General features: G+C 49.0%; 1 protein-coding gene across 4 annotated transcripts in view; it reads left to right on the top strand.

Annotated features, from left to right (window-relative positions):
* ZNF236 (zinc finger protein 236) overlaps positions 1-16,287 on the top strand; it is a 106,327-nt gene that overhangs the window by 25,086 nt on the left and 64,954 nt on the right. For all 4 annotated transcript variants that reach the window (XR_008422321.1, XM_053902850.1, XM_053902848.1 and 1 more), the window contains exons 4-9: positions 710-888; positions 2,898-3,022; positions 3,315-3,487; positions 5,583-5,726; positions 8,239-8,442; positions 9,409-9,637. Coding sequence is in view for 3 of the 4 variants with exons in the window: in XM_053902850.1 (XP_053758825.1) it covers positions 710-888; positions 2,898-3,022; positions 3,315-3,487; positions 5,583-5,726; positions 8,239-8,442; positions 9,409-9,637 (1,054 nt within the window). In the remaining variant the exon portion in view is untranslated. The remainder of the gene's footprint in view (positions 1-709; positions 889-2,897; positions 3,023-3,314; positions 3,488-5,582; positions 5,727-8,238; positions 8,443-9,408; positions 9,638-16,287) is intronic.

Genomic DNA, 16,287 nt, shown 5'->3' on the forward strand with positions numbered 1-16,287 from the left:
GACTGATTTAAAATGTATAGTAAGTAGTCCTACTACAAAAGAAAAAAAAAAAATTTTTATTTTGGTATATTTTGTATTGAAAATATATCCAAAATATTATTCACATAATAAAAGTTACTGACCTGTCTTATGTTCTTTGCTTTTTGCAGTAAGTCTTTGAAATCCCGTGTGTATTTTATACGTCCTCACGGCACTGTTCAGACCACGCCTGTTTCACGTACGGAGCAAGCCAGGTCTGGACAGAGTCCCAGACTTTTCTGTGATAGACTCCCTGTAAACAAATTGCAACAATGAGAAATGTTTCCATTTAAAAATTTGCCAGCTGTTTTGTTTTAAGGTAGTCTATTAAACTATAATCTTAAATTGTGTCCTGACCCTTCTGTGGAGGTGAAGTCGTTCTGCCTCTCTAATGTGTCCACAGCACAGAAGGACAAGATGCCAGTTACAACAGCCAATTGGGAGCCGTTCACTCTGCCCAAAAATGGCAGTGTTCTCTCATCCCTTTCCCTGTGTTTCTATCTTTTACTTCCAATAAAGATTATTTTTATATACTCACATTTGGACATAATGATGTATTTTTTGAGGCGAAATCGTGCTTGTTCCAGAGGAAAGTGTAATCTGTGTATTGACTGTTCCCAACACCAGTTCTTGTAAGAAGTGATGGTTTTGAAACGCTTGCTCTGCTCACGAATGGTCTTTGCTGTTGCAGAACCTCATCTGCTCGGAGTGTGGGGATGAGTTCACCCTGCAGAGCCAACTGGCCATCCACATGGAGGAGCACCGCCAGGAGCTGGCCGGGAGCCGCGTGCACACCTGTAAGGCCTGTAGGAAGGAGTTCGAGACGTCATCACAGCTGAAGGAGCACATGAAGACTCATTACAAAATTAGGTATGAGCCGGGGCGCCTGCGGGGGTCAGTCGGCTGAGCGTCTGACTTCGGCTGTCATGATCTTACAGTTCGTGGGTTCGAGCCCCATGTCGGGCTGTGTGCTGACAGCTCGGGGCCTGGAGTCTGCTTCGGATTAGAGCCGAAATTTTAAATAGACAGCAGGCTGTATGGGTAGAGATTTTTCACTAGCATAGAGTATTAAAAGTTGTAGAACGAGATCCTGGCAATACGTTTTTACAGGTAAGTAACAGGGTTCAGATAAGCACCCTTTTTCATGAATCGCTTTATTTATACCGTCTGGTTAGAACTTTTGTGTTCTGAACACTGCGCTTAGCGTGTGTATAAAAACACGTAAATAAAGCTTAGTTTAATCATTACGAGCACCCCTGTAAGACCGGGTTGCCTTGCCTTGCGGATGAGAAACCCGAGACTCCAGGACCAGGTTACTTTCCCACGGTTGTACAGCACCGAAGTTTCCAGTGTCAAGGAATCAAACCCTCATCGTCTGCTTTCAGAGCTCATAATGCTGGCAGCATGAGTGTGCTTAAATACCCGTGTGCATTTACTGCCAGTAAAACTTAACACCTCTTTCAAAGTTTCCTGTTCGATTTATTCCTGATTGTGTATTCTTGTTGCAGTTTCACTTTCTTGATGCAATGGAGACGGGCTCTTCCCGGCCTGTGCTCCCGGGGCCTGGTGTCGATGCTCACGTGTCACACTCGCGGAGCCGAGTTCTCCGCCAGACCCTGAGAGCCAGCATCCGTTTTCTTGTTACCTACCCTTGTCACTTTGGCTCGCCACCGTTCCAGTCCCAGAGCTTAGGGAATATGCAGACTCTTAAATAACAGCTACAGCCACAACCAGAGTGTCCGCAGCGGTTAATAAAGTGTGTGCCCCGCGGCCTCGGCGGGGCTCGTGTATCCTCTCGGGCGCTGTGGTTTGGATGTGGGGCCTGCACCCCATGTGGGGTCAGAGCTCTCTTCCCCTTCCCGCTCCCTCCGTCTTGCCTGTTGATGATGCAGAGCCCAGCGAGGACGTCACCGTTTGAGCCGTGCTGCGTGTGCCCCGTCACACTAGATTTTTATTCTGATGAGGTTTTAGCGCAGGTGGTTTTGATGTGTCTGGGAGGGTTTTGGAGAGATGATTAAGGATGACTAGGTGGTGGGCTTGCGCTCGGCCACGCTGGCTTCTGAGTCTGCTGGGGCCGAGGGACACACCGGACAGACAGACAGCCTCGTCCTCACACTCCGTGAGGACTGCTCATCTACTCCTCAGGAGGCAGGGAGGCAGGCAGTGAGCGAGTGAGCGGAGAAGGGCGGTGGGTTGGGAGCCGCTGTGAGGAGGGGTCCTTGCAATGAGGAGGGCCCTTTGGGTCCTGGGCGGGGACCTGCAGCCAAGGGGAGAGCAGTTACCACAACTCAGCAGCGGCGAGTTTTCTGCGTTTGAGAGCAGAAGGGAGCCTGGTGTCTGGGAGCCCACTGTGGAGGCGAGTTTGTGGCGCTGAGGCCATCCTGGGCTGAGGATTTTATCCCCAGGGTAGTGGGAAGCCCTTCCAGGTAGGCATGCCTGTCCCAGATCGTGAGCGAACCACCCTGGCACCCCGTCTCGATGGTACTGACAGCGGGAGACCGGAGGATGGGGGACACTTGGCAGCGTAGAGCTGTTTACCTTTGACTGTCACGGTAAAGCTTTGTCCACAAGGGACGTTCTGACCTCCGCACGCCCCGCCCCCAAGAAAACAAGACAAAAGGAAGTTTATCGTTTCATTATGTAGCAAAAAATGAATTTTATGGTAATGAACACACAAAACAACTGCATGTATGTGTGCATCTGTGTGTGCGTGTGTGTGTGTGCGTGTGTGTGCACGCGTGCATACACACACTCCTCTGATTTCTCACTGCTGTGTGTTCTGACCACCAGTCAGCCACACTTTCCGGTAGCATTTGAATTTTGGAATTGTAACACAAAGGAGATGACTTCATGAGTGTTTCCCCCCTGTGTTACACTAGGGTGTCAAGTACAAGGTCTTACAATCGGAACATCGACAGGAGTGGATTCACGTACTCGTGCCCACACTGTGGAAAGACGTTTCAAAAGCCAAGTCAGTTAACTCGGCATATTAGGATACACACAGGTATGAAGTACGTTCACTTTTGGGTGATTTATGAGGTGGTTTAGAGGAAAGAACGAGTGCTCTAGAGCTAGCTAGACCTGGAAGATAATCTTGGTTTTTCGTCCCTTGTCGTGTGCCCGTGGTCTTCATGTTGACTAGGTCGTTAGATACATGAGTCTACAGTTATGGGGCGGCGTTCTGTCTGGACAGATAGGTTTTGGGTCTTGAGTTTGGTGGAACGTATTTCTCTCTTAGCTCATCCGGGGCTCCCACACTATGGAATTATATTTTGAGCATGTTTCTCCCTCCCTAGGTGAAAGGCCGTTTAAATGCAGTGAATGCGGGAAGGCTTTCAACCAGAAGGGGGCGTTGCAGACGCACATGATCAAGCACACAGGTGAAAAACCCCACGCCTGTGCCTTCTGTCCTGCCGCCTTTTCTCAGAAAGGGAATCTGCAGTCACACGTGCAGAGAGTTCACTCGGAGGTAAACGTCGCACGTGGGTGGGTGTGGTTTTCACGGGGCCGCGCTACGCGGCTCTTGAGCCAATGGGTGAGCCTGAGACATTCTTTTCTAGATTTAGGGTTGGTGCAGAGCAGACTTTGTTTTAAACAAGAAACAGATACCTGTAGATGGAAATCTTTTAGGCCGATATGGAAGAAACATAAAATATTATCCCTATGTGGCCTTGCACTGTCATAGCTCTGGTGAATAAATGTTTGAATATCATCATACCTTTGCTAGTTGTGATTGTTAACCTGTTTCATCCCTTTAGCAAACTTGAAACATGGACACTCTGAAGTGTAAGAAATTGAAAGATAAGAAACAAATTGAGGAAAAAAGTATTTTTCCTATTATTATTATTATTATTATTATTGCTAAACTTACATGTGGCCTCATTCACATTTTTTGTCAGACAGACCTCTGGTCTGTTTATTTCCCTCCGTGTTAACTCTTTCAGTGAAACTGATGTTGACAATTTTTTATTGTCTGTAGATCTTACCGACTTGCAAAGCTTCTGGAAGTATATCTCTTAAGCAGGTTAACATTTGTTCTTACTGACTATCATGATTTGGTGTTTTTATAATCTAATTGTAGACTATAAATAAATGTTTAAGCGACACAAATACTTTTATCCAGGATCTGTTTATTTTGTGTAACTTTTGCAGAATTAAAACTCATATGTTTTCTTAATTTTTTGTTTTTTTTAAATGTTTATTTATTTTTGAGAGAGACAGAGACAGAGCTTGAATGGGGGAGGGGCAGAGAGAGAAGGAGACACAGAATCTGAAGCAGGCTCCAGGCTCCGGGCTGTCAGCACAGAGCCCGATGTAGGGCTCAAACTCACGGACCGTGAGATCGTGACCTGAGCCAAAGTTGGACACCCAACAGACTGAGCCACCCAGGCGCCCCAGAATGAAAACTCATATTAAAATCAAATGTGTCTCTTTTTATTTTCCTTGGAATGAAGTCTTAAGTATCACTAAAATAAAAAAAACCTACACCCTTCACGTAGTTTATAAACAGATTCAGACTTCCGTATGCAGTGAGTTACTTTTAAAAACCAAGGCTTACTATCTCAGACCCAGAAACATGAGGAAGAACACGTAAATACTAGTGAGGTGGTAACAACGTGAGGTGAGGCTTCCTGTAGATCGCAGAAGAATAAATGTGGCCTGCACGCGGCGTTCTCCCAGAGCTGCTTCTGCCCAGACGAGGTTTCGGGATGACCGTTCACTTGTGTAGTGCCCAGAGAGACCTCGCTGGGACCCCGAGCCGCCCTGTGAGGTGCTCACCAGAGCTCCTGAGTTTGGAAAAGCCCTCCACATCACTCCTTATCTCTGGTGTCCACTTCTGGCTACGTCACAGTGGTAGAAAGTAGTTGCTGATGTGGAATATTGGAATTGGTGATGAAAAATGTACACACTGGGTGACCGTCTGTCCTCACGTGTGTGTATGAGCTCCCTAAAGGCTCAGTTAGGGTGATGTTTATATCTAACTGTGTAGCCTTTCTTTTTTTTTTTTTCTTTTTTTTTCTTAACGTTTATTTATTTTTGAGACAGAGACAGAGCATGAACTGGGGAGGGTCAGAGAGAGAGGGAGACACAGAATCTGAAACAGGCTCCGGGCTCTCAGCTGTCAGCACAGAGCCCGACGCGGGGCTCGACTCACGGACCGTGAGATCAGGACCTGAGCCTAAGTCGGACGCTTAACTGACTGGGCCACCCAGGGGCCCCAACTGTGTAGCCTTTCTAATTGAACATTGTGCTTAGCAATTTAAGAATTGAGAGTGTAAGTCAGATATTTTTACCAAATTATAATAACTGAACACTTCTTACTTCCAAACGTGTCCTGATTTGTAGAAAAGACTGAAATTTCAATTAGTCTCAGATTGGCATTATTGATTAAAGAATTGGGTCATTGATTTTAGAGCTGTCTAATTTGAATGAGGAGGTAATGTTAAATGGTTAGGCTGTTTCCGTCATTTTCAATAGAACGGTAAATTAGATTGGCTATAATTTAAACATTTTTATCTAACTGTTAATTGTAAAAAGCATTTTTTCCTTTTTTGTTCCTTAAGGTCAAGAATGGCCCTACCTATAATTGTACAGAATGTAGTTGTGTATTTAAAAGTTTGGGTAGCTTGAACACTCATATCAGCAAGATGCATATGGGTGGACCACAGAATCCAGCAAGTTCTGCAGAGACGGCGCATGTGTTAACGGTGAGTTTAGTAAGCTGGTTGATAAGAGGATGATGTCTTACCGAAGTCTGTCATCCCAATTTTGACCTTTAAGATTGAATATTACTTAGAGTATTATTTAGTGCCGGGGCACCTGGGAGCTCAGTCGGTTGAGCGTCTGACTTCGGCTCAGGTCCTGATTTCGTGGTTTGTGAGTTCGAGCCCTGCACTGGGCTCAGTGCTCACAGTTCAGAGCCCGGAGCCTGCTTCAGATCCTGTGTCTCCCTCTCTCTCTGCCCCTCCCCCACTTGTAAAAAACATAAAAAAAAATTACTTAATGCCATAAAGTGCTATGAAAGTTTCTAGCAGGTAAGGGCTGCTTTCTTATTTTTTTAGTTAGTGAAAGAAAATCAATCTTTTTAGACTTCAGAATGATACCAGATGACCCTGACTTATGGACTGTCATTTGAACCAGTGAAAAAAGGACAAAATGTAATCATTAATTTCTGAATTTGTAATTCCTACAGTGCTACTGGCAATTATTATTGAATGATCTCTATTCCTATGTTATTATAATTTAAGAATCAGTTATCCTTTCCAAATAAGGTTTCTCCATGTCTGATGTGACAGTGATAATTTTTTCCTGAGATTGTGGACTTTTGGGAAACTAAGTTGTATCTTCCAGTACACGTATTGAAAGTTGTCTGACACACAAACTTTTGGGAGGAATCTCCAGCTTGGCCTTGGTCTGTTGCCTCTATAATGGCAGGATCTAAGCGTAGGCTTGTTTCCACCGCCGCAGACCCGCTGCGTCCAGGATTCTTGGAAGCGTTAGTGTGTGTTCGTCAGCACCTGCCTCCTGCCAGTATAGACACTAGGCAGTGCTTAGTTCCTGAACGTGAGGGCCTCGGGTGTGCTTTGTGTTTTCTTCTCTTTTCCGCAGTATCTGTGGCATGGGATGGTTCCTCACCTTAACCCTGATCAGGGGGATTGTTGTCCATAAGTTCTGAAACTGGAGAACAATTAGAGACTAACGATTAAGTCTTCAAATGTCTATTTTGGGCTGTTTTTTAAATTAAAAAAAAAATTTTTTTTTAAATGTCTGTTCATTTTTGAGAGCGAGACAGAGAGCACGAGCAGGGGAGGGGCAGAGAGAGGGGGAGACACAGAGTCCGAAGCAGGCTCCAGGCTCTGAGCTGTCAGCACAGAGCCTGACGCGGGGCTCGAACTCACGGCCCGAGAGATCACGACCTGACCTGAAGTTCTGTGCTTAACCGACTGAGCCACCCAGGCGCTCCAGCTGCTAAGATTTTTAAATTCTGAGACTGCTCCTTTGCCATCTGATTGCTTCTTTCTTTTCTGGTTTGGTGAGGTTTCCTGGGAAGCCTAGTTAGCATTTTCCTTTTAAAGTTCTCTTCTGCTCCTTGAGTGGTCTTCCCGGGGCCACTGCCCACCGTGCCCTCGTCGAGATAGCCTGTGGCTCCCGGTGGCCGGTGGTGCTGTCGTCTTGCGCAGTGAGGCGGCAGTGGGCCCATGCGGGATGGAGCTGTGTGGCCTCCAGAGCCACTTTACAGGCAGTTGACCGGGGAGCCAGCTCTTAAACTTGGGGTCCCTGGGGCAGAACGCAGACTTTGTTTACTTGGGGGACTAAGTGCCAAGAAGGTGCCCTGATCCTCCCAAGGCGCCCCCGTTGTTGCCTCTTCTAGAGACAATCCCCCATTTCTGTTGCCTCAGGGTAAGTGCCTGTCACTTGTTCTGTGGACAAAGACAAGGGACTCACTGTCAGCCCTAAGTAGTTTTCCATCATCTTTTTTTTCTAATTAATAGACTTGATTTCTTAGAGCAATTTTAGGTTTGCAGGAGAATTGAGCAGAAGGTGGAGAAGGCCCGTGTACCCCACCAGCCCCATGCGTGGCCGCCCCGTTGCTGCCCCCTTGCGTTTCCGAGCCGCGTCTGTCACAGCGGATGAGCGAGCGCTGCTGCTGTGCTATAGCAGTGACTCGGGTCCACGCTCTGTGTCGTGTGCCCTGTCGATTCTGGCAGATGCGTGGCGTCCTGTGTCCACCTTGATGGCACCACACACACGAGTGTCTCTGACTTCCACCCTCTTCTTGGTGTGGCATTTCAGATTCCTGAGTTTCTGGGTGATCAGGTCGGTCCCTCCTTGGATATTCTTGTCTGTAGCTTTACTGTGCATTTATTCCTCTAGCGCACGTGTTTTCCCGAAATGTCTTGAACTGTTTTGGCCACGGTGGTTTCTCTCTTATTTTATTTCGTAACCCTGTGCTCAAACCCCCACCTTGAACTGATTGTCTCTCCTGGCACTTAGAAAAATTTAAAAAGTGAGGCGAACAATTCACCGCATACGTTCCTTTAACAGCCAGTATTGTGCCCCGTGTAAAAATCAGTGAGACGTTTTATTTAACATTTATCTTTTGGGATATTGTTAGATTTTAATGGTCGTAAGGAAGAGGTGCTGTTCTTTTTTCTGGTAAATTGAAGTACAAGTTAGTGTGCTTCTTACATTTTCAACGACAATGCTGCTACGTTTCAGGCCACACTGTTTCAGACGTTACCTCTCCAGCAGACGGAAGTCCACGTCACGTCCGCGTCGAGTCAGCAGAATTCCCAGGCGGTGACCGATGTCATCCAGCAGCTCCTGGAGCTGTCCGAGCCGGGGCCGGCTGAGTCCAGCCAGCCCCCTCAGCCCGGCCAGCAGCTCAGCATCACAGTGGGCATCAACCAGGACATTTTACAGGTGAGACGCACCTGCCCGTTCCTGTCCGTGCTCGTCTGCGCCTGGGCTTCGTGACCGAAAAATAAATAGGCGGGGGCTTGTCAGAGGAGAGGAAGCATCAGTAAAGACGCGTCCTAATTGAAAACATTCTGTCGCAACAAAATCTGCTTATTGAGTTGCTTATGGACAGTGCGGAATCCTAGATGGTTAATGCATAAATTTAGAAATAGTTTAAAACTTTCATTTCCTCCATGAGCGATTTACTTGAGATGAATAGGCTTTTCAGAACCTTCCTGTATTTATCCCCGTTGACGGAGGCCTAAGACATACCTCGTTCTTTGTAGAGGCTCTCGTGTAACTGTTTCGAGAGAGTCAGTCTCGTGTCTCCTCGGCCGTGGGGATGGTCCACGCTCCGGTGGGAGAGCGGCAGAACGAATCGGGGCAAAGTGCTCTTTTCTGATCCTTTCGCCCCAGGCCAGCTGTGTCCTCAGACCCTTCCTTTGCCAACAGAGACGGCCTGCCTTCTCCACCCTATTTAGTTACTTGCCGTAACAACTAACCCGTCTCCTCTCTGTACCTTTTGGGACGAGTTGGTATAAAGAATCTCGGGGCGCATGACAGCCGACGTAAACTTTTGGGTAGGCTCGCTGTAACTGAAAACGGCGAGTCCCAGACCCGTTTGGAGATAACCAACGTGGTCTGGGGTAAAATTCCTAAAAGGCTAATAAGGAATTAACTTCAGTTCCTTTTGATTTTAGCGTAGCGTGTTCTGGGTGGAGGGGAGGGGTCAGTTGTCAGAGCGGACATTTCAGCTTCCTAGGGTTGGGGGTCGAGCTTACAGGTGACGATCGGCGGCGTGTAGAGCTTTATGTCTCGCGGGGCGGAACTAGGATTCTGTGGGCGAGCCTTGTCGCACCTCCGTGATTGATTTGGGCGGGCGGGTTCGGGCCTCACCCCTGCTAACCTGTCAGTTCTGTTCTGTCTCAGCAAGCCTTAGAAAACAGTGGGCTGTCTTCAATTCCAGCTGCAGCGCACGCTCACGGCCCCGGCCACGCCACGACGCCCTGCGCGCAGGGGCCCGCCGCGGACACGCCGCACGCCTCGGGTGAGCCGCCCCCCCCCGCCGATGCAGAGCCAGACAAAGAACAAGAAAGCCCGGAGAAGTTGGAGAAGAAAGACAAAAAAATCCTGAAGAAGAAATCGCCACTTCTCCCCGGTAATTTTCATACGCGTCAAGGCCGAGACGTTTAGGCTGCCATAGTGCTTATCTTTTAAGAAACGTGCCTCCTTTTTCTTTTTTTTTTTCTTTTCTCGAAAAGGCGATAGGTCTGTTGAACGTTCTGATGGTCTCAACCTGTTTGTTTGATATTTCAAAACCACGACAGTCGTAAAACTTAGGCTGCTTTTCTCCCTGTGATTGGCGTCTCCTCCCGACAGCCCCTAGGGCTTTACCCCGGCGGTCTCTGCCTGTCCTCGATGCAGCAGCCTCTCGGCCACCCGCGTCCTCCCTTCCACCACGGCACCGCCATCCCGCCGGCTGGACCCTTGCCGGTCCCGTCCGCGCTCACTCCTCGCCCCGTGGGTCCGTGAGCTCTCCGTGAGCCGGCCCCCGTGCCTCTGCGGCCTCCCTCCCTGGCCTTCGGGATGCTGGCTCCCCGGGCGTTTGAAACAGTCACACTCTTTTTCAAGGGCCATCCTCTGCCACGGGCCTTTCTTCAGCGGGAGTGTCTTCTTCCCTTCTCCGCCGCGTCCCTGAGAGCTCCGGCAGGCCTATGAGGCCATCCGAGGCCGGCACAAGTGCGGCCTCCTTATGGAGGCTCGGAACCTGCCCTTCCTCTGCTCAGTGCCCGCAGCGCTGGCCCTTAGAGCCCCCGTGCAGACTGTAGCGACATTCTGTTCGTTCCTGAGCACCCGTGGGGCTCAGCGTGGCTTCATAGAGGGGCAGACGTTCCTGCATCGTTCTTGAAGGAAATAGGTTTCTGTCTTTGGGGCAGGAGTGTTCCCACAGAAATGTTTTCTTAGGGACCGGCTGTGTGTCTCCCGGAGTCTGGGGAGCAGGTGCTCTCTGAGGGGCAAAGCGCTCATCTGTTAACGCTGCCTCCTGACACGCATTGTCTCAGTGTTGACATGTGGCCACAAAATCCTTGTTTCTCAGCCCACAGACCACGGTGGTTCTAGTCCCCTCTTCCCCTTGATCTGGCCCCTCGGCCCCAAGTGAAAAACCGGAGGTTGGAATCTAAGCAGTTTATCTTCCGGGGATCCCCGCTGTCCAGACAGGAGAGGAGGAAAAAAAGCACATTTCCACATACTTTTATTCACTGTACGAAGCCTCTGGGTTAGAAGTTCCCCTTGCATTTCTGAGTATCTGCTTCACGTGCACGAATAAGCTGCTGGAAATCCGCAGCCCGTGAAACCTCTCCCGCGAGAGAGCACCGGCCACTGTCCGGTTACTGGGCCAGAACCTTCCAAGGTGCTGTGAGGTGGCCGCAGGCAGCCAGACTCGCTTCCCCACAACACTGAGGCGCGCTGGCCCCCCAGATGGGGGGAGGCACTCGGCCCTGGGCCCGGAGACCGCGCTCCCTCCTGCCCCGAGCGCCGGATGGGGCTCCAGAGGCCGTGAGGTCACATGCGGCGCTCCGCCTGGAGAGCTTGCACGCAGTGCGTCCGTCTGTTGGGCTGTGACCCGAGTAAGTCACATACACGTGTAGACCGCTGAGCAAGTTTATGCGGTTCTGCTGCGTTTTCGGTCAACTGATCCTCAGGACGAGCTGGAGCTGGCGCTTGTTTTCTTCGTGTGCTGAGGAAAGGTTGAGAGACGGGTTGAGGTAAAAGCTCTTTCTTCTGCCTGACACTTTTCAGGGAGGAGCGCACGTCTAGCATAGGGACTGTCTCTGCAAACACCTGTTGGAGGGAGGGGAGGGCTCTTGTCGTCCTGAGGAGACCTCACGAGTCAAGGTTTTGTTGTTAGCTCATAATTAACCACATATTTCCAGATCGAACACACTCCATCTAAAGCTGTCACTGTTTGATTTATTTAGTTTTGTGAGAGAGAATGTTTTTAGTTGAATTGGGTTATTTGAAGGGGCATTTTGCATATTAATTTAAAATTTAATATGCTTTTTTGTATATTTGTCGTAAAACTTGTGACGTATAAATCATTCTTAAAACTTCACAGAGTTTGACATTTGTTATAAACTACGGGCTCCCTAGGAGTCACAGTGAAAGGTGTTTTGAAAAGCTGGCAGCTTGTTCCTTTAGGTATGACAGTGGTTTAACTGCTCCGTGCGGACGTCTCTCCTAAGGCCAGAGAGATTTCACCCTCTTACACCAGAGCAAGGTCTTGAAATCTTAACCTTTTCTTGATGACTTAGGACCGTGAACTTGACCCCTGCTCTGTGCTGTGATAGGCCGGCATCTGCTTGACCCGTTGCAGGACCTGGGCCCCTGATGCTGTGGGCTTCAGTTCCTCTGCCCTGGAAACTACATTTATTATGGCGTGCGTATTGTTCTCAGCTCCCTGTAGCAGTCTTTGTCCCGCTCTCTTATTTTGCTGCTTGAGGTCTGCTAAGTGCTTGCAGCTCTGATACCGGGGGGCTTTTATAGCTGCCTGGAAAGTAAGTATGAATCGGGGCACCTTGGCTCAGTCGGTTAAGCATCCTGGCTCTTCATTTGGGCTCGGGTCCTGGGATCGAGCAGTATGTTGGGCTCTACGCCGAGTGAAGAGCCTGCTTGGGATTCTCTCTCTTTCTGCCTTCTCTCCCCCAAATAAACAAACATTTAGACAAAAGTAGAAATTTGTTCTTGGTAAGAACTTTTGCAACCATTATACTTTGTCTAAAAATAACGCGCATGAGCTTATTTGGAGTTTTATGTCTACGTTAAGTAATTCAAGAGAGGGGTATTTTCTTTTTATTCTTCCTTTTCTTTCTCTTTAGATGGTCTGTGTTGTGAATAAAGAAGATTTCTGGGTTCGTCGTTCAGATACATTGCTTGTTATTTTGTATTGTTTTATGCTTTTCATATAATACAGTATAGAAAACTTTAAAAAGAAAAACTTATTCATTTGGACGTAGTTGAATTTAGTTTGAAAATTCCATGATTTATCTCATTTGTGTACAATTCTTTGATGGTAAGATTCAGAGTTTAGAGGATTTTCTTCAGGTTTTGTTTTGAATTATTTGTCATTTGTAATTAAATCTAAATATTATCTTAAATTTTTTTTTAATGTTTATTTATTTTTGAGATGGAGAGAGAGCATGAGCGGGGGAGGGGCAGAGAGAGGGGGAGACACAGAATCCAAAGCAGGCTCCGGGCTCTGAGCTGTCAGCACAGAGTCCGACGCGGGGCTCGAACTCACGGACCGTGAGATCATGACCCGAGCTGAAGTCGAACGCCTAACCGACTGAGCCGCCCAGGCACCCCAAATATGAATATTATCTTTACTTAAGACCTTTATTGTTTTGAATGGTAGTCTGGTTTTGAGCTGAGTCCCCGTTATGTACTAAATATAATACACCGTCAAGTATTAAAAAGGACACTGAGCTACCAGACGCTTATGGTGTAGCGGAGTCTGTGCGTGGACGGTGTGCGGCAGTCGAAAGCAGTGTCGCGGTCGCAGAGGCGTATTGTTACAGATGTGCTCCGAGTTTAGAGATAGGAGAGCTCAGCGGACCACAGCGAGAAGGTGAAAGCTTTTGTGAGTTAGAGGGACGAGAACTGAGTACTGACGGAAATAGAGTGAAGCGTGTGGAGGCCTCGGTGAGGGTCATCGTGACCAGTTCATCACACTTGTGTTTCTGTATCAAAAATTATTTTAAAAAAGTTCTAGCGTTAACTTCTGCTGTTGACACATAGCTCACGTTGTATGCAGACTGAACATTTAATTTTTTTTTTTTAACGTTTATTTATTTTTGAGACAGAGAGAGACAGAGCATGAACGGGGGAGGGTCAGAGAGAGGGAGACACAGAATCTGAAATGGGCTCCAGGCTCTGAGCTGTCAGCACAGAGCCCATCGCGGGGCTCGAACTCACGGACCGCAAGATCGTGACCTGAGCCGAAGTCGGCCGCTGAACCGACCGAGCCCCCCAGGTGCCCCCAGACTGAACATTTAGATAAGGGTGTGTTGGGTCGTGGTCTCACAGAGGAACCGTCGCTGCACAGCTCACGGGAGCACCGGCGAATCATCCTCTGCAACCAGGCCTGAGACTTTGGAAGGACCTGATAAGTCCTGCACTGTCTCTGCCTGCAGCCCGTCCTCTTCAGTTGGGTTTTTCTTACTGATTTGTTGAAGTCCTTTCTAGACCCTGGATTTGCTTTGTTATTTATTTTTTTGATTAAAATTTTTTTAATGTTCATTTCTGAGAGAGAGAGAGAGAGAGACAGAGAGAGAGAGAGAGAGAACAGGGGAGGAGCAGAGAGAGAGGGAGACACAAAATGAGAAGCAGGCTCCAGGCTCTGAGCTGTCAGCAAGCTGGAACTCATGAACTGGGAGATCAGGACCTGAGTACCTGAGCCAAAGTCGGATGCTTAACCTGCTTAACTGGCTGAGCCACCCAGGTGGCCCTTCTTTGTTATTTATATGTGTTTTGAATACCGTATCCGACACTCCTTAAGGTGTCTTTTCTGCCACAGTGTTAAGTAGACAAAGTAGGGAGAGTGGTCCCTACATAGTGCAGATGACAACTGCCTCTTGCGTCCTGCCTTTTAAGGGGTTTGGTTTTAATGTTTCACAGTTGGATTTGGCTTTTTACTATAGGCTTTTCTTAGAACCTCTCAAATTTGGGAAGCCGCCTTCCATTGTTGGTTTAGTAAGAAGGCTTTTTATTTTCTTCTCTATGTTGAATATTATCAAATGCTTTTTTTCCCCTCTGTTGTTATGATCATGTGTTTTCCTACTTTAATCTGTGAGGTGGTAAATCACAGTAATTGATTAATGGGAAGCAAACCACGTCTTCTGTTTGGGCTTTGATGTGACTCTTTCCTTTCTCTTTCTCTCTCCCCCTTTCCTCCCTCTCTCATGTTTTCCCTCTATTGTGTTTTTTTATTACACATTTTTGAATTTGCTTGGCCAATATTCTTTTTCTCAATTTCACTTAAGAAAATATGCCTTTTTTTAAATAAAAAAATGGATAACCGGTACTCACTTTTAAATCAGCGTATGAAACCGTTCCTTTTTATAGAATGTACATTGGTCTTAAAACAACTTGAAGAAATGTAATTGCTCTCTAGAAGAAACTAGTTTTGATCATTGTATTCTCCTCCTACTTTGTGTGCAGACACATAAAGGAAAGTTTTTAAACATTTATATCCAGCGGTTTTTAAACAGTACAGTTTTCAACAGTGGTGGTCTTTGTAAAGGCCTTAAGGAGTCAGATAAATGCAGTTTAAGGTTCTAGGTACTAGGATAGGTCTGTGACGTTTTGGCAGCATTTCTGTATGCAGGGATCTGCCTTGGCTTGTAAGCAAATTCTCTGGTTGTCTCTCACCTGCGTCACTTGGGGAAAACTACACCCATTTTACAGAAAGTTATAGTACGGACACTGCAGTAAGCTCAAAGCAGTGTTTAAGAGTTCAGTGTGACCGGCGGAGAAAATTCCTTCTTTATAAATTCCTTCCTGGGACGAAGCAGGAGGGAGACGGGCCGTAGGCTTTGCTTTCTGGGAGACACCTTGCGTCACTTTGAAGGACTTCCGCATCAGGCTTCTGGAGCGCTTGCGAAAACTCGTGAATTATTTGCAGGGCTCCCCGAGAGGAGGGTGGGTGTTCTGGTGAACACCGCGCACCGTGGGCTCCCTTCCGGGTGGATTGTTTCTGGGACGCCGCGCACACCCGTGGAGCCGGCTCCGAGGTTCCCGCTGCGGGTGCTGGGGAAACACGCAGAGAGGCGCTGCCCTTGGGGTCAGAATCCGCGAGGCCGCTGGCTGTGTCCTCCACCCTCGACTCGGACCGGCCCTGAGCGGTCCGGGAGCACGTCCTCTGTGCACTTGGGTCTGGATATCGGATTGCTCCTCGGGGACGGTGTCCCCGCACCTTGCTTGCCCTGACCCAGCTCGCCCAGTGACGGTTTGCGGGCGGCAACGTGGCTCCTCCGTGAAGCAGCAGATTGGTGGTTTTCTCCCCAGAGCAGCACCTCCAGAATTGCATGAAGCAGAGGTGAGCAGAAGTAGCGAACACGAGGCTTCGTGCGGCATCACCGTGCCTGTAATCTGGTCGATAGAAGGCACCAACTCCCGGGGGGACCTGTGCCCCAGCTTCCGAGCAGGTGTCGGGAGGTAGATGGAATGGACGGCACCTCCTGGGGGCAGTGGGTCACGCGGGGACGGAAGCGGGGACTCCCCTGCTGAGCGCACCCCTCTGCGAGGGGCAGGGGGGCGCCGGCAAGCCGCGCGGTCCACATGCGCTTCGGAACAGCCGCGTGTCCCGCGGTCTGTGGAGCAGAGAGCCTTGCCGGCCCCCCGGCACATCCACAGCTGGCTCAGTCGGCCGGGGAGGCCTGCCTTCCTCGTCTGCGCCAGCGAAGTTTCTTCTGAGGGGTCCTGGAGCCTCTCCAGGAGCGGAAGGGACAGATCCCTCCCCGAATGCTCGCCGCCTTTCCTCCGGGCGCCAGGTTCCGGCCGGCCCCGCAGCTGTCTCGTCGTTGGCACCTGCACAGGCGCTCACGGGGCGGGTCGCCCTCCTCCGCCGCCCTGCCATACCCGGGAGAGCTCTGGCGCATCTCGTCTCCCGTTCAGGGTGCCCTCCGTGAGCAAGAGGTCAGTGGTCCCACCGTCCCCCGTCCCTGGAGGGCCGCCGGCAGGGGAAGGATGCCGTGCTTTGGCGGTGAGAGCTGCTCCCTGGACAGTTGCAGCTTCGGAGATCTCGGGGAT

The sequence above is a fragment of the Panthera pardus genome, unplaced genomic scaffold (genome assembly GCF_024362965.1).
Source record: "Panthera pardus isolate Hobbes unplaced genomic scaffold, ASM2436296v1 HiC_scaffold_15, whole genome shotgun sequence".
Taxonomy (NCBI): Eukaryota; Metazoa; Chordata; class Mammalia; order Carnivora; family Felidae; genus Panthera; species Panthera pardus.